Genomic DNA, 24828 nt, shown 5'->3' with positions numbered 1-24828 from the left:
TCCCACCCTCAACACTGTACCTCATGGTCTGACGCAGCTGCCAAAGTGCCAGCCCTCACAGGTGAGGTCCAGGAAGTAGGCCACGAAGAGGTTTCCTGCAGCTTGTGTGGGCTCCCTTCAAAGACTCTTCCTAGAGACCCATCCGTTAGTGGCACCGTGGTGCTCATGGAGCACTGTGAGCCTCATGGCGGTCATGAGGTGACCTTTACTGCCACACATTGTGCCACCATGTTGTGATCTAGTATGAGCAGCCCGGGAAGTGGCTCGCGTGAAATCAGGATCGAGGTCTGGGACGCCCGAAGCACAGCAGGAAGCAGAGCAGAGCACAGGCCATGCGCAGGGGAGCGCTGGTTTGCTGGGGGTTGGCCCTGACGGCTCTGGCCCAGGGTTAAGGTTCTGGCCCCAGAGGGAACCTCAGTGGGCACCGAGTATGTGGCCCCCCTGAAGCCCGGGCTGGTGCAGGCTTCATCCTGAAAGCCGGGGGCTTTGCCCCCAGACCCAGGCTTGCTTTCCAGCCGTTCCTGATTTCCGCCTTGAGCGGGAATTCATACCGCAGCTACTCTAAAGCACACGATACAGTGGTGTGGGTGTCAGCCTGTCGTCAGGCCGGCACCCCTAGGCCCTCTGTAATCCCAGAATTCCCCATCGCCACCCCAGAAAGAGCCAGTCCCCAGTGCAATGTGCAATGAGCACGGGGCCTGCTTACCTCCTGCTCTGCCTGGTCCCCGGGGACGCCCAGGCACGGGGAGTCTGGGGGTGTTTCTGGGCCTTGGGAAAGCAGAGCAGCCTGCAAGTCTCCTGGGACAAGAAAGGGGGCTCGGGAGGACAGAGACCCTCCTCTACAGGGAATGGAAGGGGGAGGACAATTCTAAGAGTTTCAGCTCCCTCTCCCCCCCCCCCCCCGACACACCCAAGCATGCAGACACACTTTCAAAGGGTCAGAGAAATAACACAGAGGTTAAGGCGCTGGCCTGACACCCGCAGGAACCAGGTCCCATCCCTGGCACCGCCTAGGATGTCCCGAGCCCCGCCAGGAGTGACTCCTGAGCACAGAGCCAGGAGGAAGCCCTGAGCTCTGCCAGACGTGGCCCCCAAACAAAATACACACACAAAAAAACAGACATACTTTCCAGGCACACTGTTGTGGAGTGGAGTCGCCTTTTGTGGGTTTTGGGGGTGTCCTTTGTGTAAGAAGGTAGAAGCGGGGGCCGGACCAGACACTCGGTAATAGCCTTATGCTCAGGAGGTCCAGATACAAAGTCATTGATTTTTCTCCTTCCAGGGAGGGGTTAGACCCATTCTGCAGAGGGAGGGCCTCAAGGCACGCAGGGTGACATCTAGCTCTGGCAGCAGAGCCCCGATTTCAGCCACTGCCAGGTGAGTGTCAAGTCTGGACATCGGCCTGGTGCCACGCAGTGGGCAGCTGGCAGCCACCTCCTGCCCCGGCCTGGAAGGTCCAGCCACTCCCTCCAGTGCCCTGGCAGTGGCGGTGGCTGCCTGTAGCGCATGAGGAGGGTTTTCGGGGCCCCCGCCCTCGGCCCGCTCCCTCGCCTTTACTCCTCTGGCACCAAGGTGGCTCCGGATTGGGGGGCCGCCTCGTCACAGTCACCAGGATTCTGCTCCTTCCCACTGGCTCGCCACAGCTCCCCACGGCACTCGCAGCCTCTGGAAGCCGGAGGGAGGCAGCTTCGGGATCCGGCTGCCCAGAGCCAGGTACGGCGGTGGAGCACGCACGCACGCCCGCCAGCTCGCCATGTCACAGGTCCGATGTCACTCGCCGCCAGGCGGGCTCGGACGTTCTGCAGCCGACTGCATGCAGGGGGTCAGCGAGCGTCTGTGTCATCGAGGTGGGCAGGGAAGGGGAGGGCTGAGCGTGGGGGTGGGGGAGGGTATATATGCCCGGGTGGCTGAGCCGGCTGCACCCAGCCCTGCGTCCGGAGGAGCCCCGCGCAGACACCTCTCCGGCAGGTAGGTACCCGCAAACAAACCCCAGCTCCAGGCCAGCTGCTCGGAGCCGGAACCGCCGGGCAGCCGGGGGCTCTCTCGGGCCCTCTCCTTTGTCCAGGAGGCAGCTGCCGGCCGGCAGGGAGGGCCTTTTGACATCGTTTTCTTTGCAGCACTCTGACGAACGGACGGACGGGTACGGGGGTGGGGAATGGAGGCCGTGGGGGGCCGAGTTGTCTTGCTTTGTTCCATCCTAAAGAGGGACACAGGAGAAAAAAGCTGAACTTGGGAAGGAGGAAAAGTTTGGCTCGCCCAGATGTGTGCTACTCTGCTGTGGCTGGCCGGGGAGGGACGGCCGGCAGTGCCGTGAGACTGAGGAGGGGGACACAGCGGGGCCAGGGGCCTCGCCGTGCAGGGAGACCCCCCCCCACCGCTGAGTCTGCGCGCCCCATCCCCACAGCCAGGACCCTGGGGAGCTGCTTCTCTCGGAAGCTGGTTCTTCCTTTGCTTCCCAGCCGCCGCGCCTTCGATGTATCCCTGAGGTGGGGTTCGTGGCTGTCGGTCCCGGGGCACGGTTCTCCTGTTTGCACCAGATGGCATCGGCTCGCGGTGGGGCCGTGGGGAGGACAGCCGGACCTGGGGAGCCGTGAGCGGTCGTGACAGGGAGCTGGGGGGCGGGGGCCGTGCTCCAGGCTGCGTGGGAATCCCACATCCGCCTCTGCAGGGCTGACCTTGGTCTCCGGCCGGGCCCCAGCGCTGCAGGCGCTCCTGCCGGTGCCTTGCGCTTTGCTCGTCTGTCTCGTTCGGAAGTGGTGCAAACTCTCTGGCTCTTTCTCAGCCTCCTTTTTATTCTCCTCCCTTTGTGTGTCTCTCTTGATTACCCATCCCCTCCTCCCACCCCGCCCCAAACCCCCCCCCAACCCACCCAACATCGCACACTCCGTTCCCCGGGCAAGTTCTGGGGGGAATTTCAAGTAAGGCAGGATGATTCGGGAAAAGCAGACTATTTAAAGCAAGCTGCTTCGGACTTGAATACCCGCTGGAGGGTTTAGACAGCTGCGTCTCGCTTCTTCTTCACGCAGCCCATAATTGCCCCAATTATCACCAGCAACATTGTTCGGCAGACTGACAAAAGATGAGCTTCGCGTGGCATTCGCCAGCGCGCCCCAGCCGGGGTTTTCAGCAGAGAGGAGGAAAAGTAAGCGCCTGGCTTCTTCTCAAAAGCTCCCAGAGAAATCACTGCTCTTTCTCGCTGCCTGTGGGTGGTTGCCACGCGCGCGCGCACACACACACACACACACACACACACACACACACACACACACACATTTACAAAGTGTGGAAGCGAAAGCCGTCTCCTCGCTCCCACGCAGGCGGTGATCCCTTCCACCCAGAGGACGCGTGTTCCGTGGCGTTCCTGAGTCTCCTGCGGGGAGGGTCCCTGCAGCTCAGGTCAAAGGGTCCGACGAGGGCGCTGCCTGATGGGCTATGCTGGAGCAGCCCTGGGCTGGCGGGGGGAACGCAGCTCTGCAGCCCCAGCTGCTCTCTGGAGGCGGAGCGGGGGCTGGGGGTGGATGGGGTGGCAGGGTTAGGCTCGGGGCTCTCCTCTGTCCAGTGCAGCCGTGACTGCCCAGCCACGCTCCAGGGGTGGGGGGCTCGGAGGGGCTCGGGTACAGCCAGCGGAGGTGACCTCTATGTTCACGCCTCCATCTCCCACCAGCCGAGCCGGGGGACCCTCATCTCCCTAAGGGATAGGGAGGTGCTGCCAGGCACGCCAGAGACGGGGCGGGGGCACGCCAGGAGGAGGACTCTCAAGGGGACAGTATCAGGGGACAGTGCCAGACTATAATGAAGCCCGGAGGAGCCTGGTCCAGACCGGCAGGGCTGGAGGAATGTGGGTGTGTGTGTGGGTGGGGGGGGGAGGAGAAGCAACAAGGCATGGGAGCTGGGCCGGGGGGGGGCTGTGTCTGAATGCAGGGGGAGACAGGCACGCGCGGGAGAGCGAGGGGAAGGGAACTTGGTGGCTCCTGGGGGGAAACCGGGCCTTGGGTTTGGGTCATTTCATACTGATGCCCTCGCCCGGGAGCACTCAGAAGGAGGCAGTTCCAGGTTCTGCTTTCTGCCTGCTGGCTCGGGGGGGCTCCCCCTCCCAGCTACATAGACCCTCGAACCCATGAAATACCTTGGGACCCCCATCCTGCCCCCATGTGCTCAAGGAAGGGTCCCTCCACAGAGCCGGGAAGCGGTGGGCTGCAGGGGGCCTTCTCTGCATCATCCTCTTGGCCAACTGTTGGGAGCACTGCAAACGGAGCGGGCTCTGGGGAACACTTGCGTGGAACCGGCTGTCACGTGAGGGTTACTGCCCCGCACACACTGGCTGAGATTCAGGGCACACTGATGGGGCCTGGTAGGCCGACGGGGGGCCAGGGGCTTCTCCCAGACAGACTACAGCCTCCCAGAGAGTCTGCAGGTGCCCACGGGCCGGCAGCTGCCTCGCCCCGGCACCTTCCTTGCACAAACCGACTTGCTGGCTCTGAAGGCCCAGGGGTGGGGGGAGGGTGGGAAGCAGAGAGTTTCTCCCCCACCCACCCCCAAGGAGTCTGGGGTCCCAGCCCCTAGCCCCAGGGCTCTGCCCTCCCGATCCCCCTCCCACGCCCCACCTCCAGCCCCTGTGCACACAGACAAGAACCACCCTGGGATTCTGTATGGGAAATCAGACTCGGCGCCCTCCCCAGCCCACCCCTGGGCCAGAGACGCCCCCTCCCCAAAGGGGCCTGGGTCCTGGACAATACTGAGTTTCTGGAAATGGAGGTGGGACTTTAGTTTCATTTCTGTTGTTGTCATTAATGCCATCCTCTCATCTGCATCTTTGTGGGTCAGACTGTCTGGACACTTGCTAACCCGCCTCCCCACTGCCAGGTCAGAGGGTGGAAGGTACTTGGTGCTAAGTGTCTGGTCAGAGGGTGGAAGGTACTTAGGGCTAAGTGGCTGGTCAGAAGGTGGGAGGTACATGGGGCTAAGTGGCTAGTCAGGGGGTGGAAGGTACTTGGGGCTAAGTAGCTGGTCAGAGGGTGGGAGGTACTTGGGGCTAAGTGGCTGGTCAGAGGGTGAAAGGTACTTGGGGCTAAGTGACTGGTCAGAGGGTGGAAGGTACTTGGGGCTAAGTGGCTGGTCAGAGGGTGAAAGGTACTTGGGGTTAAGTGACTGGTCAGAGGGTGGAAGGTACTTGGGGCTAAGTGGCTGGTCAGAGAATGGAAGGTGGGGCTGGAGCAATAGCACAGCGGGTAGGGCAAATGCCTTGCACGCGGCTGACCTAGGTTCGATTCCCAGCATCCCAAATGATCCCCTGAGCACTGCCAGGAGGTAATTCCTGAGTACAGAGCCAGGAGTAACCACCGTGCATTGCTGGGTATGACCAAAAAAGAAAAAAAAAAAAAGAGGATGGAAGGGTGGCCCTACTCTCAGCTCTTTCGTTTCTGTTATCTTCTAATCTCTCTGGAAGGCACCCAGGGAGGTCTGGTCACAGGCTCTGTACAGCCCATTCACATTTTTCTGTCCATGAGTATAGAACTGTGCACTGAGGTCAGGGCAATGAAAGGACTGCCACTGTCCAACCTCGAGCAGCTCCCCGCCCTGCCCCACCCCTGCCCACCTCCCCAGCCCGCTACTGTCAAAGTTCACACACACACACACACACACACACACACACACACACACACACAGCCCCGGGAGCTGTGTCCTCTGGCCCTTTGGCCCTTTCCTCCGCAGTTCCTCCTACCGGGAGAGCATGTATGCCTCTGAACCCCTCCTATGAGCCAGCACATTAGCCCCGCAGTGCCAGGGAGAGAGCACAGGCAACAATCTGGTGACCCCACGGCGGGCGCAGACCCGGGAGGTGCTGGCCGCTGAGCCGGTTTGTTTACAGGCACGGACTGGCCTGGCTAACGGTGAAAGGCAACTCTGCAGGTGAGACGCAGGCGTTGCGGGTTCCTTCCCCCTGACGGCCACGGAGCAGGCTTCCAGCGTCATCGCTAACGCAGTTGCTGGGTCGGTGATTAATGCCGTCGTTTCCGAGTTCCAGTGCACGTTCACTGTCTCTGCGCCCCCGTCCGTTCCGGCCCCGTTCTCCCACTCTGTTCTGGCGGCCACCTTGCGGTTTGCACCTCCCTCCTCTCAGCCCCACTCCCAGGATGGGTCACTCAGAGGTCCTGCCCTTCGCCCCCCACTTCTACCTCGAGCGATTCCCATTTCAAGCCAAGCCAAGGCTTCCGTCTCCAGCATCACCTGGGGTTGCCCACGTGCCGCCCCGGACCGTCCGACTTGACTGGACACACTTCCTCAGGAGTTGCCCTCTGGGCCCCTGCGGCCTGCTAGGGCAGTTCCCCACCTCCCCTCCAAAATAAATATTAGCTCTGCACTCTCATTGCCATGGTTTGCACCAGGGAAACTGAGGCCGAGTAAAGGGCCAGGGTCCTTGTTAGTGGAAAAGGACGCTTCCCCTCCCCCACCCCCCGCCTGACATCCCCCCCTTCCAGGGGGCATGGTGACCTCCAGAGGGACCTGGTGAATGTAGAAGAGGAGGAGGCCCAGAAAAGGAGTCCCAGCTCATTAGCGGGCTGGACTGGGGTCTTGCCGGTGAAGATTCCGAGAAAGCTCTGTGTTGGGAGCACAGACTAGGGAGAAATCAGCACAGAGGGGTGGCAATCAGGGGTGGGTGATCAAGGTGTAGGACAAAAAGGGGTCCTCAGGCGGTACATTCCCCTGTAGGAAGGCAGACAAGAGGCAGCCGCAGGTGCGGTGGAGAGCATGAGCCTCAGCTCTGCGCTCCAAGTGAGCTTTCCTAACCTGCCTCAGTCTTCTCAGCTCTGAAATGGGCACCACCGTGCTCAAGCCCAGGACGGATATTCGGAAAGCAGCGTGCTCAGAGGGCCTCTCAACGGAGTGTGTGAGCTGCGTCTCGCCACAACAGCAACGTTCTCGTGAGACTCCACTCCCACTCACCCCCAGTCATGGTGCCCAGACACACGATTTGGAGGCAAAGCGGCCCTGTCTCAGTCCTGCCTGTGCTCCCAATACACTGGGTGGTCTCGGGAAGCTGCCTGGCCACTAGGAGCTCGAGTCCCTTTAACTGAATTGGAGGCACTCGGCGCATCTCGGAGAGTCAGGGGTCCGGGGCCAGAGTCCAGGGGGAGGGCACTTGCCTTGCACTCGGCTGACCTGGGTGCAGTCCCTGGCACTTCATGTGGTCCCCCAAGTCCTTACCAGGAGCGACCCCTGAGCATAGAGCCAGGAGTCAGCCCTGAGCACTGCCCACAGCGCACAGGAGTACAGCTGGCCCTTGTGCATGGTGTGGGGGCCACTAGGGTGTGTCCCAAGGAGAGGTATTGCTGGGCCTACGGAAACTCACTAGCCCGTTTCTCAGGAATGTCCAATATTGGTGTGTTGGTTTTTTTTTCATGAATTGAAACAATAGTTTTACTTTATTTATTTTTATTAGTGAATCACCGTGAGACAAAGTTACAGACCTACAGGTTTCCATGCTTACGTTTCAGTCATACAATGATCGAGTACTCATCCCTTCACCAGTGCCCGTTTTCCACCACCAATGGTCCCAGCATCCCTCCCACCACCCCCACCCTGTCCCTTTCACCCCACCCTGCCTCTGTGGCAGGGCAAGGAATGTCCATATTGTTATCCAGAGAGGCTGGACCATTTGGCATCGAATGAGGAAATGAGAGTCCCTCTCTCTCTACATCCAGGCCAGCGCTGGTTGTTCTTTTTGATGTGCCAAATTCTGTGCTGCAAGATGACATTTCATCGTTGTTTTGATTTGCATCTCCCAGCTGGGTTGCAAGTGCACTTTTTCATGTGCATTTTGGCCATTTGAATTTCTTCTTTGAAAAAAAGTTTCTGTTCCTCTCTTCACATTTTTGATGGGGCTGTATGTTTCTATTTTTCTTGTAAAGTTTTATCAGTGCCTTACAGTGACAGTAACAGTGAGCAGGTGTAGCCCCAAAAATCAAAGTAAAGAGGGGGTGGAGAGATGATTCAGTGGGGACACCTCTTGCCTTGCACACGATCGACCTGGGTTTGGTCCCCAGCACCCTATAGGGTCCCTCGGGGCATTACTTACACCACCAGAAGTAATTCCTGAGCACAGAGCCAGGAGTAACCTGGGTGTGACAAAAAAAAAAAAGCCCCTCCAAAACTCTAGGGGCTAAAGTCAGCCAGGTTCTCTAGGCTGGTGTGGGAGTAAGAGAAGCTCATCGGGAGCACGGCACACGGAGGTCACAGGGGGGCACGCAGCAGGAAGGGCTCCCCCACCCCCTCTCCGCCAGAGCACCCAAAGCGCAGGATTCCCCATAGGTCAAAAGGCAAATTCAATTAACTTTCAGCTTCAGCTCGAGCCTCGTCTGTAATTCTCCAAACAGATAAGCACCTAATTATATTGGCCTTGGAAGCAAGATTACATGCAAATTGATTAAGGCTAAAAACCCGCAGTGGTATTTTATCTTTCTAACAGAGGCATGATTAAATTCAGGAGACGCCATCCCCCCCAAATACGAGGCGATTATGTCACGGCACGGGGACGCAAGGTGGAGACGGAGCTGAGGCCACCACAGGGACCTCAGGGGGCCTCCAGGAAGTCGGGGTCACTAGGACACACAATCACACATAAAAACAAAATCAAAAAGTTGTGAAGTGCTGTAGGGGCAGAGAAGTAACACAAAACTTAACTTGCCTGGCACGCGCTGGCCCTGGTCTGTTTACCAGCCCTGAGCACTGCCAGGTGTGGTCCAACACCCCCAAGCACTGTGGCACTGTCGTCCCATTGTTCATCAATTTGCTTGAGCGGGCACTAGTAATGTCTCCAATGTGAGACTTGTTACTGTTTTTGGCATATCGAATATGCCATGGGTAGCTTGCCGGGCTCTCCGAGCGGGACAGAGGAATCGAACCCAGGTTGGCCGCATGCAAGGCAAATGCCCTACCCGCTGTGCTGTTGCTCTAGTCCCAGGATCATATGAAAATAGCCATGAAAGCTAACAGAAGGGGCCAGAGTGATAGTACAGCGGGGAGGGCGTTTGTCTTGCAAGGGGCCGAATTGGATTCGATCCCCGGCATCCCATAGGGTTCCCCGAGCACCGCCAGAAATAATTCCTGAGTGCAGAGCCAGGTGTATCCCCTGAGCATTATTGGATGTAACCCAAAAAGAAAAAAAGAAAAAGCTAACAGAAGCATTTTTCAGGCTAGAAAGAAAAAAGAGAGCAAACAAAGAAAACCCCAGAGTCCAGCTGAGACCCTGGCAGCTTTGTGTCCGGGGTGGGGGGCGGGGGCTGCAGGGGGAATCCATGGTGTTGCCCTGACGAGGGTCGTTCCATATACAGAGGCTTCCACTCTCATCCCGGGTGTCCTGACCCCCCTGGGGTGCGGACATGCATCCACACAAGAGGGCACAGGACCCAGAGAGGAAGAGGTGGGGGCTCAGGGGCAGCCTCGGGTTCCCTTGGGGAGGGCAGGGAGCCCCACCCCCAAGCTGACCCTGTTGGGCTGTCCACAGCAGGACGAGTAGGGGCCACTTCTCCCTGCACCTAGAACGGCAGCTAACAAACACCAGGCCACCCCCAAGCAGTCCCTGAGGGCGAAGGGAGTTTTACTGAAGTTCATGAAAAAGACAGAAAGAAAAAAGAAAAAATAAATTAAAAAAAAGAAACCTCACCAAGGGCACTTCATTAACCTCAATCTCAGAATTCTGAATTAAGCAGATGAGGCCAGCCCCTTCCCGCCCCGGTGGCACACACACACTGCCACCGTGTGGCCGTGGATGGCACGGCGGGCCCCGCGTGTTCTAGAGGGCAGGGGAGGCAGAGCAGTGGGGCGGGGGCGCCAGCCGGGCCAGCAGCCAAGGAAGCAGAGGGAAGGCCCCGCGGGGCTCCCGGACTGGGGGCTTCCGAGGGCACCGTTGAAGGCGCCAGGGGCTGCTCTCCGTGGTGTGGGTCACGGGTTTGGGTCGGGTCTGTTGGGTTGGGAGCCACATGGACCAGTGCTCCGGGATCTCGCCTGGCGATGATGGGGGCCATCTGTGGTGCTGAGGATGGACCCAGAGGGGGCTGTGTGCAAGGCAAGGGCCTCACCCCGAGCCCCCTCTCCAGCCCCAGTGTCATACGACAGCTGGCAAACGGGGAACCTTTAGCCACCACAAGCCACAGACACTCTCTGGCCCGTTTTGCAAATGAGAAGCTGATGTTGAGCCAGGGAGTCTACAGTGTGGGCAGAGGAGAGAACACCACCATCCCCACAAGCCAGCCATGGGGCTGTCCTACCTGCCGGCCCAGGGTCGCCCTGCTTCTTACTGTAACCTGCTGCTTTGCAGTGCCAAGGAAGTGGAGGGACACAGCTGACCTGGCCCAGGTGGCAGCTCAGAGGGACTCATTCAAGGCCAGGAGGGGAGGGAGAAAGAGAAAAAGCCATTAGCAAGACGAGAGAGGGAGAGAGAGAGAGAGAGAGAGAGAGAGAGAGAGAGAGAGAGAGAGAGAGAGAGAGAGAGAGAGAGGAGGGAGATAGAGGGGAAAGAGAGAGAGGGAGAGAGAGGGAGGGAGAGGGAGGGAGAGGGGAGAGGGAGAGACAGAGGGAGAGGGAGGGAAAAAGAGGGAGAGGGAGAGAGAAGAAGAGAGAGGGGGAGGGAGAGGGAGGGGAGAGAGATGGAGAGAGAGGGAAAGGGGGAGAGAGAGAGACAGAGGGAGAGAGAGACAGGGGGAAAAGGAGGGAGGGAGAGAGAGAGGGGAGAGAGGGAGGGAGAGGGAGGGGGAGGGAGAGGGAGAGAGAGAGAGCGAGCAAAAGGGGGAAATGGCACTTGCTTTGCATACAGCCAGCCCAGTTCAATCCCCAGCTCCACATATACTCCCCGGGCTCTCACCTGAGCACAGAGCCAGGAGTCAGCCCTGAGCCCTGAAGGGTGTGACCCCAACTTCCGCTCCCTCCCAAAGACATTTAAAAAAACAAAATTCATTCAAAGGCACGAAGGACCAGAGGGAGCTGGGGACTGGATGAGTCACCGGAGGAGTCAGCCGACTAGAAGGGACGCCGGGGCGGACATGGGGAGGTGAGGCAGGGGCACTGCCAAGTCCTTGGCTCCCTCAGCCCGGGGGCAGCGCCGTCCCTGCAGGCAGGAAGTGATGTCAGCAGGTGTGACCGTGGCTGGAGGGAGGCCGGCTCAGTGGGCAGACGGATCCGAAGGTGACCCAAGGAGACCGGCTCATCGGCACGTGCTCAGGATTCCCACTCCTGGGCCACCCCAGCACCCGGAAAGTGTGACCCTTGCTGGCCCTCGGATGCGGTTTCCCTTTTCGGGGGTTCTTCCTGGGGGGACGCCTCCGAGAGTCTATGTCCTGTGCTCTCAAACCCTCAGCCCTATCCTGCTGGCCACCTCTTGCTCTGGTGAAAGCTCTCCAGGTCTCTTGATTGTGAGAAATACCCAGCTGATGTACCCTGCCAACGGGGGCCTCTGCCGAGGGCCCTCCCGGCCCCCGTCCATGGCACCTCCTTGGACAAATTCTCCCCATGCTCATGCAGGAGATGCTTGCAAGTCTCAGAGGCTGCCGCAGACTTCGTGTCTGATGGCCAGGGGTGACGGCTGCCTTTGCAAGGCTGTTCGGGTGCCAGCACTCTCAGCAAACAGAACAAAGGCTCCTGTTTTTGTTTTCCGACACTCACTCTGCCGAGGCAAAACTTTCCTGCATGGAACACACAGACTTGCAGTGCATCCATCCCCAGATTCCTCCTTTGGGGACACTCACACTTCCCCAGGGCTCCTCGCTTCCCCTTCCTGCTTAATTCACCAGGGTGGTTCCATGGGGACCCAAATGGCACCGCTCCTGACTCAGGGGCCCGGCCGGCCGGCCGGGAGGCTGCACTTCAAGAGAAGCAGGAAAAACCAGCCCCTTTTTCTGGCCCAGTCCTGCAGGAAGAATAGAAACTCATGCTTTGGCCCTGCAGACTGCCGCTCAGCCTTGGACTGTTTCTGCTCCCTGCTAAGTGGCCGGTCCCGTGCTTTGCACCCACATCAGAGCTTACGTTCCGGAAGCCGGGTCATGTCTGCAGAGGAAATAGACCCAGAATCCGGCAGAAGCTTCCAGAAAGGCACATCCCCAGAGAGGGGCACTGCTGTCTACACAGGGTTCATCCCTACACCTCGCTCGGGCTGCACGGCCCTGTGCAAACCTCCCAAGGGACCTCACTTCCCTTACGTGGGGGCCCTGAGATATGCAGGTACCCCCCATGCCCCTCATGGCCCTGAAGGCTGAGGCCGGTCAGCTTGCTCGGGGCATTCACCGGGAGCTGCCCAGAAGGCCGGTCCCTGGGCACCTGTGCCCCCTGCGGGTTCTGAGGCTGCTCGCCCTGTCTTCCAGGCCCCGCTTTCCCACGCTGCACCATGAAGCGCCTGCTCTGCGGCCTCCTGCTGCTCAGCCTCTGCCCGGGCCGCACCTCCGGCAGCTGCCACCGGGCCTGTCTGAGCTGCCGCGAGAAGCTGGGGCCTGCCCTGGACAGCTTCAGCCTCGAGGTAGGTGCAAGCACACCCTGCAAACTCGGGCCGCCACCTCCAGGGGGCGCCCTTTGCCATCCGCCGGGATGCACGTGGGGAGGAGGAGGGTCCAGCGTTGAGTCCCTCCCGGGCTGCCCTTCAAACAGGGACTTGCCCCATCCCTGGCTCTCTTCACTTTAGAGAACCTGACGAACTCCCAGATGGCTAAAAAAAGAAAATTCGGATCACCTTCAGCCCCATCTGTCAATCCGAGTTTTTTTCCACTCGCTTTCCCCCCACCCCAGGATCCCTCCCCGTGTGATTCATCGTTCCAGGAAGCCTTTCTCTCCCCCTGCACTCGATGATCGGTTTCACCCTTCCGCCGAGGGCAGCATCTGTCACCCTCCATTTCTAAAACTCTAGATCATGCTACGGAAACACCTTTTTCAAGCTCTCCTGTTTACAAGTTTTGGGGGCTCTGTTTTTTGTTTGGGGGGCCATACCTGGCTCTGCGCTCAGGGGTCACTCCTGGCGGTGCTCAGGGACCCTATGGGATGCCGGGGATCGAACCCTGGTCGGCCGCATGCAGGGCAAGTGCCCTCCCCACTGTGCTATCACTCTGGCCCCCAAGTCTCCTATATTAAAGGTTGGGCTAGAGGTGCAAATTCAGAGTGAAATTGCCTTTCATGAACTAAGAGGTTTCCTAAGTGTTTGCTTTTCTGCGCAAATTTTTACATTTTACATCCTCAGCCTTTTCCTCTGAAGACAAAAAAAAAAAAAAAAACCTTCTTTTAAAAGATGCTCCATTTGATTTTTACTTTGGGGCCACACCCAGCAGTGCTCAGAGCTTATTCCTGGCTCTATGCTCAGGGATCCCTCCTCGCAATGCTGACGGGACCCTACGTGGTGCCAGGGCTAAAACTTGGATCGGCTGCCTGCAAGGCAAGAAACATACCCCCTGTACTATCTCCCCAGCCCCCAGGATGCCCTGTTGTTGTTTTTTTTTTTACAGAAGTATGTAGTTTTTATTAATGTAAAACTATTAATACTATTATTGAGGTAGTTTTATTTACAATAGTGTGAATCTTTACCTATGATTTGGGCATACGGAATGGCTTACATCACCATCAAAGGGTCAGAAAACTTCCACCATTGTCCTCATATCACCTGTCTGTCCCATCTCTTTCAACTTCCCATTGCCACTTAATAACTTTAGTTTTGTTGCTGGTGACTAAGGGTCTATCCTTGCTTTTGATTTGTTTCTTTATAGCACTATGAATGACATCATTGAGCATTTTCCCTTCTCACTCTCTCTGATTTACTTCACATAACATGATATCTGCTAGGTCCTACCAAGTTGAGCAAAAGGAAACAATTCATGTCACAGGTGAGTGGTAGTATTGAGGATGCCCTGTTTTAAACTCGTCAGCCTTTTTATTTTTATTTATTTATTTATTTTTTGCTTTTTGGGTCACACCCAGCGATGCACAGAGGTTACTCCTGGCTCATGCACTCAGGAATTACTCCTGGCGGTGCTCGGGGGACTGTGTGGGATGCTGGGACTCGAACCTGGGTTGGCCGTGTGCAAAGCAAACACTCTACCCGCTGTGCTATCGCTCCAGCCCTCTTCAGCCTTTTTAAAAGCAACCTTTTAAAAGAAAACTCCTTTTGTAAGCCAGGGTAGAAACACAGCAGCCAAATGACGGTGGACAAGCAGGCAGCCCAGAGGCCCACACGCCAAGCTCTTCCCGGCTGTAGAGACTGCTCATCTGCTTTAGGAAGAGCCATGCCCCGAGTTTATTCATCCCTCCGGGCTTGCCCTGAGTTTCTTCTCTGCGCAGGACTCTGGGCTAGGGCCAGGGAGTCAGAGGTGAGCAGAGAGAGTTTGCAAGTCACCTGGGGAGACAGGAGTCCCCACCTACTCGTCAGGACGGTGATAACTACACCAAGAAGGCACAGAACAGGGGCTGGAGTGTGGAGTGACAGCACAGCGGGTAGGGCATTTGCCTTGCACACAGCCGACCTGGGTTCGATTCCCAGCATCCCATATGGTTCCCCAAGCACCACCAGGAGTAATTCCTGAGTAAAAAGCCAGGGGTAACCCCTGTGCATCGCCGGGTGTGACCCAAAAAGCAAAAAATAAAAGGAGGCACAGAACGGAGGACCCCAACATTGTCTAAAGAGGGCTCTTGGGGGAAACTGAAATCTCTGCAGAGACCTTACGTGTGGCAGAGAAGGGGCAGGGAGCATGGGGGAGGGGGACCATCAATGCCTTTAGGAGTAAGTGGATCCAGTGGACTGAGAAGAGCTGGCTTTGGCCACTAGGCCCACATGCCTTTCCCTCCGGGCTGCTCCCGGGAGGTTTCAAAGTTCAGCCCCCAAACACTTGACTTAGTCCTTGTAAATAGAGCAGGGAGCGAGTTCACATGCAAGCCAGCAAGGCTCGGATTAGGCAATCTCTTACGCGATAGCTGCTCGGGGCCAGGCCTGGGTTGTGGCTGACACACAGCTGAGGTCGGGCAGGATCCTGTTCTCACCAGCTTCCTCTGCAACCCTCTGCCTCGCACTCACACACCAGACACGTGTGTTCCCAGTCAGCGCTACTCACTGTCGCCAGTAGGCATGACAAATCGTGTCCAACGTGGAATCCGTGCATCTCATAGGCAAGTGCGTTGGAATATTATTCGCCCTTGAAAGGGAAGGAGCGTCCAGCGCAGGGGCCAGTGGGGGTGGCCCGGAGAACCCCATGCTCTGTGGCCAGGCCAGAGAGAGAGAGACTTAGAGACAGCCCGAGAATGGGGGTGGCAGTGGCTGAGAGGAGGGACGAGAGGGGACAAAGTTCCAGCTGGTGTAAATAAAAACCAGTGGTACTAGCTGCCTGCAGGCAGAACTAGTGCTAAGTCCCTGAGGCACACAGGGTCACTACTTTCATACTACGCATATTTCCCAAAAGAGCATTAGGGGGGCTGGAGCGATAGCACAGCGGGTAGGGCATTTGCCTTGCACATGGCCTACCCGGGTACGATTCCCAGCATCCCATATGGTCCCCTGAGCACAACCAGGAGTAATTCCTGAGTGCTGAGCCAGGAGTAACTCCTGTGCATCACCGGGTGTGACCCAAAAAGCAAAAAAAAAAAAAAAAAAGCATTAGGGATTTCTCTGTCAAGATGATACTGAGAGGGCCAGAGCAATAGTACAGCAGGGAGCGTGTTTGCCTTGCATGTGGTCAACCCAAGTTCAATCCCCGGCATCCCAGATGGCCCCCTAAGCACCACCAGGAGTAATTCCTGAGTGCAGAGCCAGAAGTAACCCCTGAGCATCGATGGATGTGATCCAAAAATTTAAAAAAAAAAAAAAAAAAAGAGGGGCTGGAGCGATAGCACAGCATGTAAGGCAGTTGCCTTGCATGCGGCCAACCCAGTTAGATTCCCAGCATCCCATATGGTCCCCCGAGCACTGCCAGGAGTAATTCCTGAGTGCAGAGCCAGGAGTAACCCCTGTGCATCGCCGAGTGTGACCCCCCCCAAAAAAAAGAAAAAGAAAAAGAAAATACTGAGCCTACCTCTGCATCCTGGGCCACTCCTGGCTCAGTGCTTAGGGACCGTGGGTGCTGAGGGTAGAACCTGGGTTGCCCCCAAGCTTGGCATAAGCTCCAGCCATATGTCCCGACTCTGCAGAAATGTATTATTTTGTACTGGGGGGCTGCACCTCAGGACTTACTCCTGGCTACGTGCTCAGGGTGCGCGGCTCCCTATGTGGTGCCTGGAATCAAACCCAAGACAGCTGTGTGAGGCAAAGCCCCTCATCCTCTACTATTGCTCCGGCCCAAATATTTTCACAAAATGAATCAGCCCTGCGTGTCAGTGCCCCCTTGATAACTGCCATCATCACCCCTACCCCTAAAGCATGTGTGGACGCCCCACCCAGGTACCATGACCTCAGGGCCTCCGTACTGAGATGGAAATTCTCTAGGGTCTCCCGAAGACCTCTTGGGCCAGGCCTTCGTTGTCCCATCTCCCACCTGCCTCCCATCTTCCTTTGCCTCTCGGGCATTCTCCTTCATTCCTCCCCAGGTTCTTCCCTTCCCTTCTGGTCACATTTCTTTTCTTTTTTTTTTTTTAATTTTGCTTCTTGGGTCACACCCAGAAGTGCACAGGGGGACCATACGGGATGCATACTCCTGGCTCTGCACTCAGGAATTACTCCTGGCAGTGCTCGGGGGGACCATACAGGATGCTGGGATTCGAACCCGGATCGGCCGCGTGCAAGGCAAACACCCTCCCCGCTGTGCTGTTGCTCCAGCCCCTTGGTCACATTTCTTGAAAGAACAATTCACATGTGGGACTCTGACAACCCCCCCAACACACACATACACACACACACACACACACACACACACACACACACCACATACAAGGTACACGAGAGAAAGGTATCAGTCCTGGAAGATGCTCTTGCCATCTCCCAGGGCAACCCCAGGGCACAGGACACTCCCTCAGGTGCCCACTACCTGCCTCTCTGTGTGCTCCAATGGCCGGAAATCCTGTCTGCCCCTCAGCCTGCCCCACGGTGTCCAGCTGCGCCCCTTGCTCCCTCCCCTAGTTGCTCCTGTGCATGGTGGGACACCTTTAGGGAAGCGTCCACTCTCCTGAGACCCGAGGCTCTCTCCACCGGGCCCCTTGGGGCTGTCCCACTGAATCCCCTGGACCCCCTCCTCCAGGGCAGGGCTTCCTCTCCAGGGGTCCCCGGCGACCCTCTGCCCCTACAGCGTGGCACAGCACAGCGCTCAGCAGGTGGCCGGTGGAGCTGGCCCGGTGGCCGGACCTTCCATTGATGGGCTCAGCCCTGGAGCCGTTGGTGCGTTTTCACAAAGCGAGCCGCCCGAGGACACGGAGGCCGTTTCCTCGGCTCCATAACGTCCGGAGTCTCTGGGGTCCAGATTTACTGTTCGCTTTACCTCTTTGGGACAAGTCAGAAAGGGGCCGGTTAGACCTCAGTGGGGTCTACAGACGCCCCAACCCCAGCCCGGCTGCTCGGGTTACTTCCAGTCTGTTTTCTCCTGTAAGCCGGTTGTTTTGAAACTTGGAGGAATCCCTCAGAGGAGCAACCACCGCTTAGCCCGCCGCAGCTGTAGCCACCCTCGAGACTTGGACAGTTCGGGGTCACCTCCCCAAATTCTTCACCCATTTCGGCCTTCCTGGGCTCTTTCCAGAACCCTCTGGGCTCTTAGCTTCCTGGGGAATCTTTATTGGTCCCTGGAGGCTAATGGTCTGAGTGTGACTGGGTTTTGTTGGATTGTGACTTTGGTTGGTAAATGACTCACCCCTCCCCGAACTTATTGCAACATCCCGAGCTTTCTCCTAATTGTGATACTCTGAGACCTCCAGGAGAGAAAAAATGGATTTACAGAGTTGTTTCAGGGACAAGAAGATAAAATACTACCCCTCCCCCTCCCCGTCCCCTGCAACTAAATAAAAAGTCTTGGAAATTTTAATTTTTCTAAAACAACAAACGGGTGGAGGGGGGACCTACTTTCTGGCGATTCTATTTTTATTACCAGGAAGCTCTTAGCGTTGACTGGCAGCAGGGGCCCTCTGCTCCTCCTCTGCACGATTGCTCTGCTGGTGCTGGCCCGGAAAGAGGCTGGCAGAACCTCCGGAAGTAAATAGCTCCCACGTGCCTCTTGTCAGATGTGATCGGAGTCTAAAGGCAGAAACTGGATGGTTCCGAGTCCGATGAGCTTCTTCTTTTCCTTCCAGGGGACGAATGAGTCTATTTTCCTAATCTCTCGCCCCGGGCATTGAAATGGCCTTTTGCTCAGTTTCTCCACGGGCCCAGCTTTACAGCTCCATCTGGCAGCAACCTAAGACATTGCAGATGTTCATTCAACTCTGGCTTAATGGAGCCGTATCCACAGCGTGGCTTGTGACTCTGTACCCAGCTCACTAATGGGCTATTAGCTCATCTCTGGAAAGAGACTCGTGGTTCGCTCACACCAGAGGGTTAGGCGTGCAGCTCACACACCCATCTGGTGCTACAAATGCTATTGTCCATTAGGTTCCCCATTTTTTCCCCAAACCCTCCCCTGAATCAAAACTGAAGGGAAGAGGAGCTGGAGCAATAGCACAGTGGGTCAGGTGTTTGTCTTGCACTGCCAACCCGGGTTCGATTCCCAGCATCCCATATGGCCCCCGAGCACCGCCAGGAGTAATTCCTGAGTGCAGAGCCAGGAGTAACCTCTGTGTATCGCCAAGTGTGACCCAAAAAGAAAAGAAAAAAAAAAAAGACTGAAGGTGAGGGGCGTGCCCCCCAGTTCAGCCATGGGTGTGGGTTCGGCCTCTGTTTTGGACCATAGAGATGCAACTTCTGACTGACACACAATCTGATTTCCATATGGGCTTGGAAACCTAGATCTTCCGGGGGCTTCCAGAAGGTCCAGCCACCTGCAGGTCCAGCCACCCTCCCCCTGCTGCTGTGCAATGAGGGAGACAAACAGGAAGCTTGGGTCTCCTAGTCTTTGCGGGATGAACCATGTTTTCTCCCCAACCTCCACACTTCTCTGGGCTTCCCAAGTGCTGTGCGTGCTGCCCTGCCTTCCTGTGCAGTCCAGTGTCACTTCCGAAAAGTTCTAAACAGGACTTTTCAGGCTCACCCAGGAGGCTGGTCTAAAATGCAGATTCAGGGGGGCTGGAGTGATAGCACAGCGGGTAGGGCATTTGCCTTGCACGCAGCCAACCGGGGTTCGATTCTCAGCATCCCTGAGCACTGCCAGGTGTGGTTCCTGAGTGGAGAGCCAGGAGTGACCCTTGTGCATCACCGGGTGTGGCCCCCCTCCCCCCATAAAAAGTAAAATGCATATTCGGGGTTGGAACAATAGTATACAGCGGGTAGGGCATTTGCCTTGCATGCGGCCAAACCAGGTTCAATTCCTGTGTATCCACCGGGCGGCTACAGCTAGGGAAAGCCCTGATGGCGCTCTCTCTCTCTCTCTCTCTCTCTCTCTCTCTCTCTCTCTCTCTCTCTCTCTCTCTCTCTCTCTCCCTCTCTCTCCCTCTCTCTCTCTCTCTCTCTCTCTCTCTCTCTCTCTCTCTCTCTCTCTCTCTCTCTCTCTCTCTCTCTCTCTCTCTCTCTCTCTCTCTCTCTCTCTCTCTCGATGTCTGGGTTCGGTGGACTCGGGTCACTCCCCCCACCCCCGCCTGGGCAGCCCCTGCCATAGGCGGATGAAGGAGGACTCGAGGGCCAAGCTGGTTGGTGATCAGTTGCTGTTCACTCCATTCTCCCCACGCGCCTGTTCCAGTCTCCCTGAGTTCCCCAATCTAGCCTCACACTGCCCCTCATTCCCGTCTCCTCCTGTCTGTCTCTCCCGCTCATCTCCCTGTGCTCCCTCTCGCAGCCACATCTCTCGTCTCTCCATGCGCCTGCTCCTGCATTCTTCCCCTACACTCTTCTCCCTCTGTCCCCCTTGCTAGTCTCTCCATGCTCCATCTTGCTGCCCTGGTCTCTCTCCCCAACTCTCCACACTGGGGGTAGACACCGCACTCCGTCTGGTAGCATAATCAACATATCGAAAGCCCTTCTTCCACTCAAGGGCAGAATATCACTTAGGGGTGTTTCTGCTCTCCTTAGTCCAGTAACTTAATTAACACCCTAAATAGCATCTTAATTATACTTCTTAATATTGGTTATTTTGTACAGACACAGTAAGAGATACATTGAGCTTGTAGGTTGGCTCTCCTGGGGACATCTCGCCACAGACTCAGACTACAATGCTCAGGCCAGATTAATCATTCCTTACCCCAGCAGGGTCCGAATCTAGCTATTGCTTTTTGGATCATGACAGTATTTGTTCATGATCTTGCTCTTAACTTATAGTTAAGAATATTATGGCACTTTTGCCAGGCCCATTTCAATGCCAGGGTAGCACACAGCTCACAGCTTGCTCTGGGTTCATCCAGTCCCTTGTCGGGACCCTGCTTTTGGGGTGGTAGGAAGTAAGGCAACTGAGGCTTAAGCTGGGAAAACAGATGCCCCAAAGTGAATATCATTCGGAGTCAATTAACTCCCAAGTTACAAAAGCATAGCATTAACTGTCTTCCTGTGTCTATACAAAAAGGACACTGATCTAAATTAAATATGCAAATGACTTACTTAGGAGAAGAGAAAAACAATATTTACAAGTTAACAGAGCACAAATAAAGAGGTTATAAATAAACACAGAGGAATGGGAGCACTGTGATGGGAGTAACCCAATAAACCTAAGGTTCCTGTGGCAAGGTAGAAAGGACAAACCAATGTTATCCCAGCATCCCATATGGTCCCCAAGCACCGCCAGGAGTAATTCCTGAGTGCAAAGCCAGGAGTAACCCCTGTGCACTGCCAGTGTGATCAAAAAAAGCAAAAACATAAAAATAATAATAAAATAAAATACAATAAAATCAGATTCCGGAGGCTGGAGTCATAGTACAGTGGCTTACACACAGCCAACACAGGTTAGATCCCCAGTACCCCACATGTTCCCCCTGGCTGGCCAGGAGTGATTCCTGAGTGCAGAGCCAGGAGTAAGTAAGCCCTGAGCGCCACTGGGTGTGCCCCCTGACACACACACACATGCACACACGCACCCGAAAAGTCCTTGATTGTTTACATCAGTCTCCAGCGATTGTAGGCTGAGAATCTGCATCCTGACAAATGTCAGAAGTGAGTCTTAAAGAACATTATGTGGAGGCCAAGGGGCTGCTCAGCCATCCGAGACTCTGGGTTCCAAGGGCCCGAGGGCGCACTGGGGCTGAGCCCGGTGAGTCAGGGCTCAGGCCGAAGTCAGCCACGTGGCCAGGCATGTGCCACGACCCCCTGGCCTAGCTCCGCTGCCCTGTGGCTAGTTCTTACACCAACCTGGCACCTCCAAACCCAAGAGAGAACAAAATGGACCTTCTGAGGGCACTCCTTGAGCTGTGCGCGGCTCCCAGCACCCGGGAAGGCCCGAGGGGGGACATGAGCCCAACTCTCAGGTCTGGGGGTCTCGGGTTCATGGGAGCTGAGCCAGCGTCTGCCCGGGAGAGGGGTGTGGACTCCGCCCAGCCTCGCCTGACACAGTCCCCACCCCGTCACCTCAGGTATGTGTCCTCCAGTGTGAGGGCCAGGGCCTCTCCGGCCCCCCTCTGGACTCCGTGCACCGAGGCCACAGCGGGGGACTCCTGGCAGCTGGACCCCACCGGCTCGGAGCAAGTGGGGGGCGCCCCCGAGACGCAGCAGCTGAAGCGCATGCCCCGGGTCAGGAGCCTGGGGCAGGAGCAGGAGCGCCCGGAGCCCGGCCCTCAAGACGTGCAGCAGAAGCGGCTGCAGAAAAGGTTCGGCGGCTTCACAGGGGCCCGCAAGTCTGCCCGCAAGCTGGCCAACCAGAAGCGCTTCAGCGAGTTCATGAGGCAGTACCTGGTGCTGAGCATGCAGTCCAGCCAGCGCCGGCGGACCTGGCGCCAGAAAGCACACGCATAGCCGTCGGGGGGCCCCCCCACCCTGCCGTCCACCCTCCTGTGAGTGAACAGGGCCGAGAGGAACCCCTCAGATGCCCGCTGTCCACACACACACACATACACACATATACACACATACACATACACACATATACACACAATACACATACACACATATACACACATACATACACACACACATATATACACAGACATGCATAGCCACACATATATACAGACACATACAGACATATACACACATACATATAAACATACATACATACACATACACACACATACACACACACACACACACACACACACACACACACCCCTTCCAGAGTGTTGTCTCTGCTCTCCTGACCCTCCTCTGGGGCGCCCCTGGCGGGGCTGAGCAGGGCCAGGCAGAGATTGGTTACCATGGGGATCGTGGCGGTAGGTTAAGATAACTAATTCTCTCTGGCTCTCCCGGGCTTAGTTACTATGGGGACGGCAAAGAGGACGGGCCATCCCCACCCCCAGTTGCCATAGTCACCATTCAGCAGCGCCCCCTCTTTCCCTTGGACCCTTTATCTCTAAGAACCCAGAGCTGGAGCTGGCCGGCCGCGCTGGCTAATTCCGAGGCTGTGACGTGGGGATTTCCGCCCTGCCGCTCTGGCCTGGACGGGCAGGAGGCAGGAACCCGGCCAGCCCTGATGGCCCCCATGCCCAACTGGTGAGAGCAGGAGCCTGCCCAGCTGCTTTCCCTGGTCCCCTCCTGGTACATCCACAGCTGGCCAGCAACGGGCCCTCCGCGGTGCCCCGGCGGCCTGCCTGCTGGGCATGACGTGGACAGTTGCCGTGGACCTCGCTGCTTTGAGGCCACGGGCGCCATCTTCCCCCTTTTTCCTGCTTCCCGGGAGCGCCTTCTGCGGTGAAGGGCCTTGGTGTGTCGCCCGCTCCGTCCCCCTGTTCTGTTCCTGCCTGCCCGGGCCATGCCCCCTGGCGCCTAGAAGACAGATCAAACAGCCACAGCCGAACCTGGCCGGCCGCCCCTCCGCAGGAGACTCACCCAGTCTGTCCCCCTCCCCACTCCTGTCTCTCGTCCCACTATTGGAACTCATTGCAGCCACTTTGCAGGGGACCCCACGCTGGCCCCTGGGCCTTGCTCTCAGACCGGCACTTGCTCTCCCCCGCCTCAGCGCCGGGCTGCATGTCCTCAGAGCTCGGGCCCACAGAGCCTGACCTACGGGTGGCTTGCGGGGGGCATGAAACGAGTGTCTGTGGGCACCAGCAACCCTAAGGAGCGCTCGCCACGGCCCGCTGGGCCTAGAGCAGGGGACGCTGTGACCCCCCCTCTGGCCCCGAGGGGGACATGGGTGAGAGCCAGGTCAGTAGGAGCCCACGGCAGGATGTTAGTGGGTCCCACAAGGGAACCTTCCTATGAGGTCGAAAGGGGCCACAAGAAACACTGGCTAAAAGGAGGGTCTCACAGCAGCTGCTCACGAAAGACGGACATGTCTGGGGGTCGTGCCTGCCCAGGGGCAAACCCCTTCCTCTCCCCACCTCCACCCTACGTTTGCCTGCCTTAGGGACCCCACCCAGCCCTCCAACTGCCCTGAGATTCAGGATTTGTGAGCTCGAGGGATGGCTTCCTTCCTCTCCCGTAACTGCCACGAGGCCAGAGCAGCTGAAGGGGCTGGGAATCTCGGGTCACCCTATTCTTATATTAAAAAAATGACAAGGGGCACAGCCCATGGTGGTGCGGGGGGAGGGGGCGGGGGCAGGTCCTAGGACCACTACCAGCCTCTCTCTGCAATGCTGGGGGAGGGGTGCGGTGCTGGGGTCAGACTCAGGGCCACACACATGGGCACTGCCATTTAAGTTATTGGGGGGGGCTCCTGTTTAATCCTTTCTGTCTCCCCAGGTATCCCGCTGACCCCCCCAAACAGCATGTCGCCAGCCCACCGGGAACCGAGGCCGGATCCACTTCCAGATCCTCCCTGCCCGTCTGGCCGCCCCTCCCCCACCACCCGGCTGTCCCCCCATTCCGTCTGGCTTTTCCCCCACTCTCCCCTCACCGGCATGTTCCATGACACCCGTGTGTCCTCACCAGAGTGTATTTTTGTAACTCCCCGCTAACGTGGACCTGCTCGCTGCCCTCTCCCTCCTGGGCGTCCTGGCCAAAGGAAGTAGTCAGGGCCCCCGGCTGCCCACCTCGGGTTTGGAAAGAGCTGTCCTTCTAAAGACGTCTCTCCATTAAACTTCTACTGAGCAAATGGTTCATACGTTGACTGGGTTTTCTTCTACTTTAATTTATTGGGGAGGAAGCGGGGCCAAACCTGGCAGTGCTCAAGGCTGACTCCTGGCTCTGTGTTCAGGGTCACTTGTCGTAGTGTCCACAGGACCCAGGTCTCCCACTGGGTCAGTTCTGTTTCTCTCTGGCCCCTCTTGATTTTGCTTTGGGCCATACCCAGCTGTCTCAGGGCAGGCCCCTGGCAGGGCACAGGGAACCATACATGGTGCCTTGGTGCCTTCCCCGGTCCGATCTCCCCACCTCACAGGAGTGGAGCTTAGGGGGCTGTGTGACACCAGGGGTCACATCCAGGCCCTTGTGGTTGTCAGGCTCACATTCTATCCTTGGGGTCATCTATCGCCCCATCCCTGGCAGCTGCTTTTAAAGGTACAAGACAGAGGTGCACAGACTCCAAACACCACAAAGTCTCTCTCCCTCTCCCCCGCACCCCTGCACTCCCCAGCCACGGCTTGGCTGGACACAAAGAGTGATGGTGAGCCCCAGGGCAAGCGCCCATCTGTGCTGAGCCCCCACACCCAGGGGCAGAGTAACGCCCAAACTGTAGGAAGCAGGGGTGGGGCACCCAGCACCTCACCCTGTGTATCTGCAACAGGGTC

At 57.3% G+C, this 24828-nt stretch overlaps 1 protein-coding gene across 1 annotated transcript; it reads left to right on the top strand.

Moving 5' to 3' along the window:
- Positions 1-1646: 1646 nt before the first annotated feature.
- PNOC (prepronociceptin) lies at positions 1647-24199 on the top strand. The gene is given in 5 exon segments (XM_004614742.2): positions 1647-1847; positions 12354-12505; positions 21580-21600; positions 21602-21996; positions 23843-24199. Coding segments are annotated over 4 exon segments (624 nt in total). The 5' UTR covers positions 1647-1753; the 3' UTR covers positions 21959-21996; positions 23843-24199.
- Positions 24200-24828: the final 629 nt, after the last annotated feature.

The sequence above is a fragment of the Sorex araneus genome, chromosome 1 (genome assembly GCF_027595985.1).
Source record: "Sorex araneus isolate mSorAra2 chromosome 1, mSorAra2.pri, whole genome shotgun sequence".
Classification (NCBI taxonomy): domain Eukaryota; kingdom Metazoa; phylum Chordata; class Mammalia; order Eulipotyphla; family Soricidae; genus Sorex; species Sorex araneus.
Note: the sequence above shows the minus strand (reverse complement) of the source record. Positions and strands in the feature narration are given on the sequence as shown.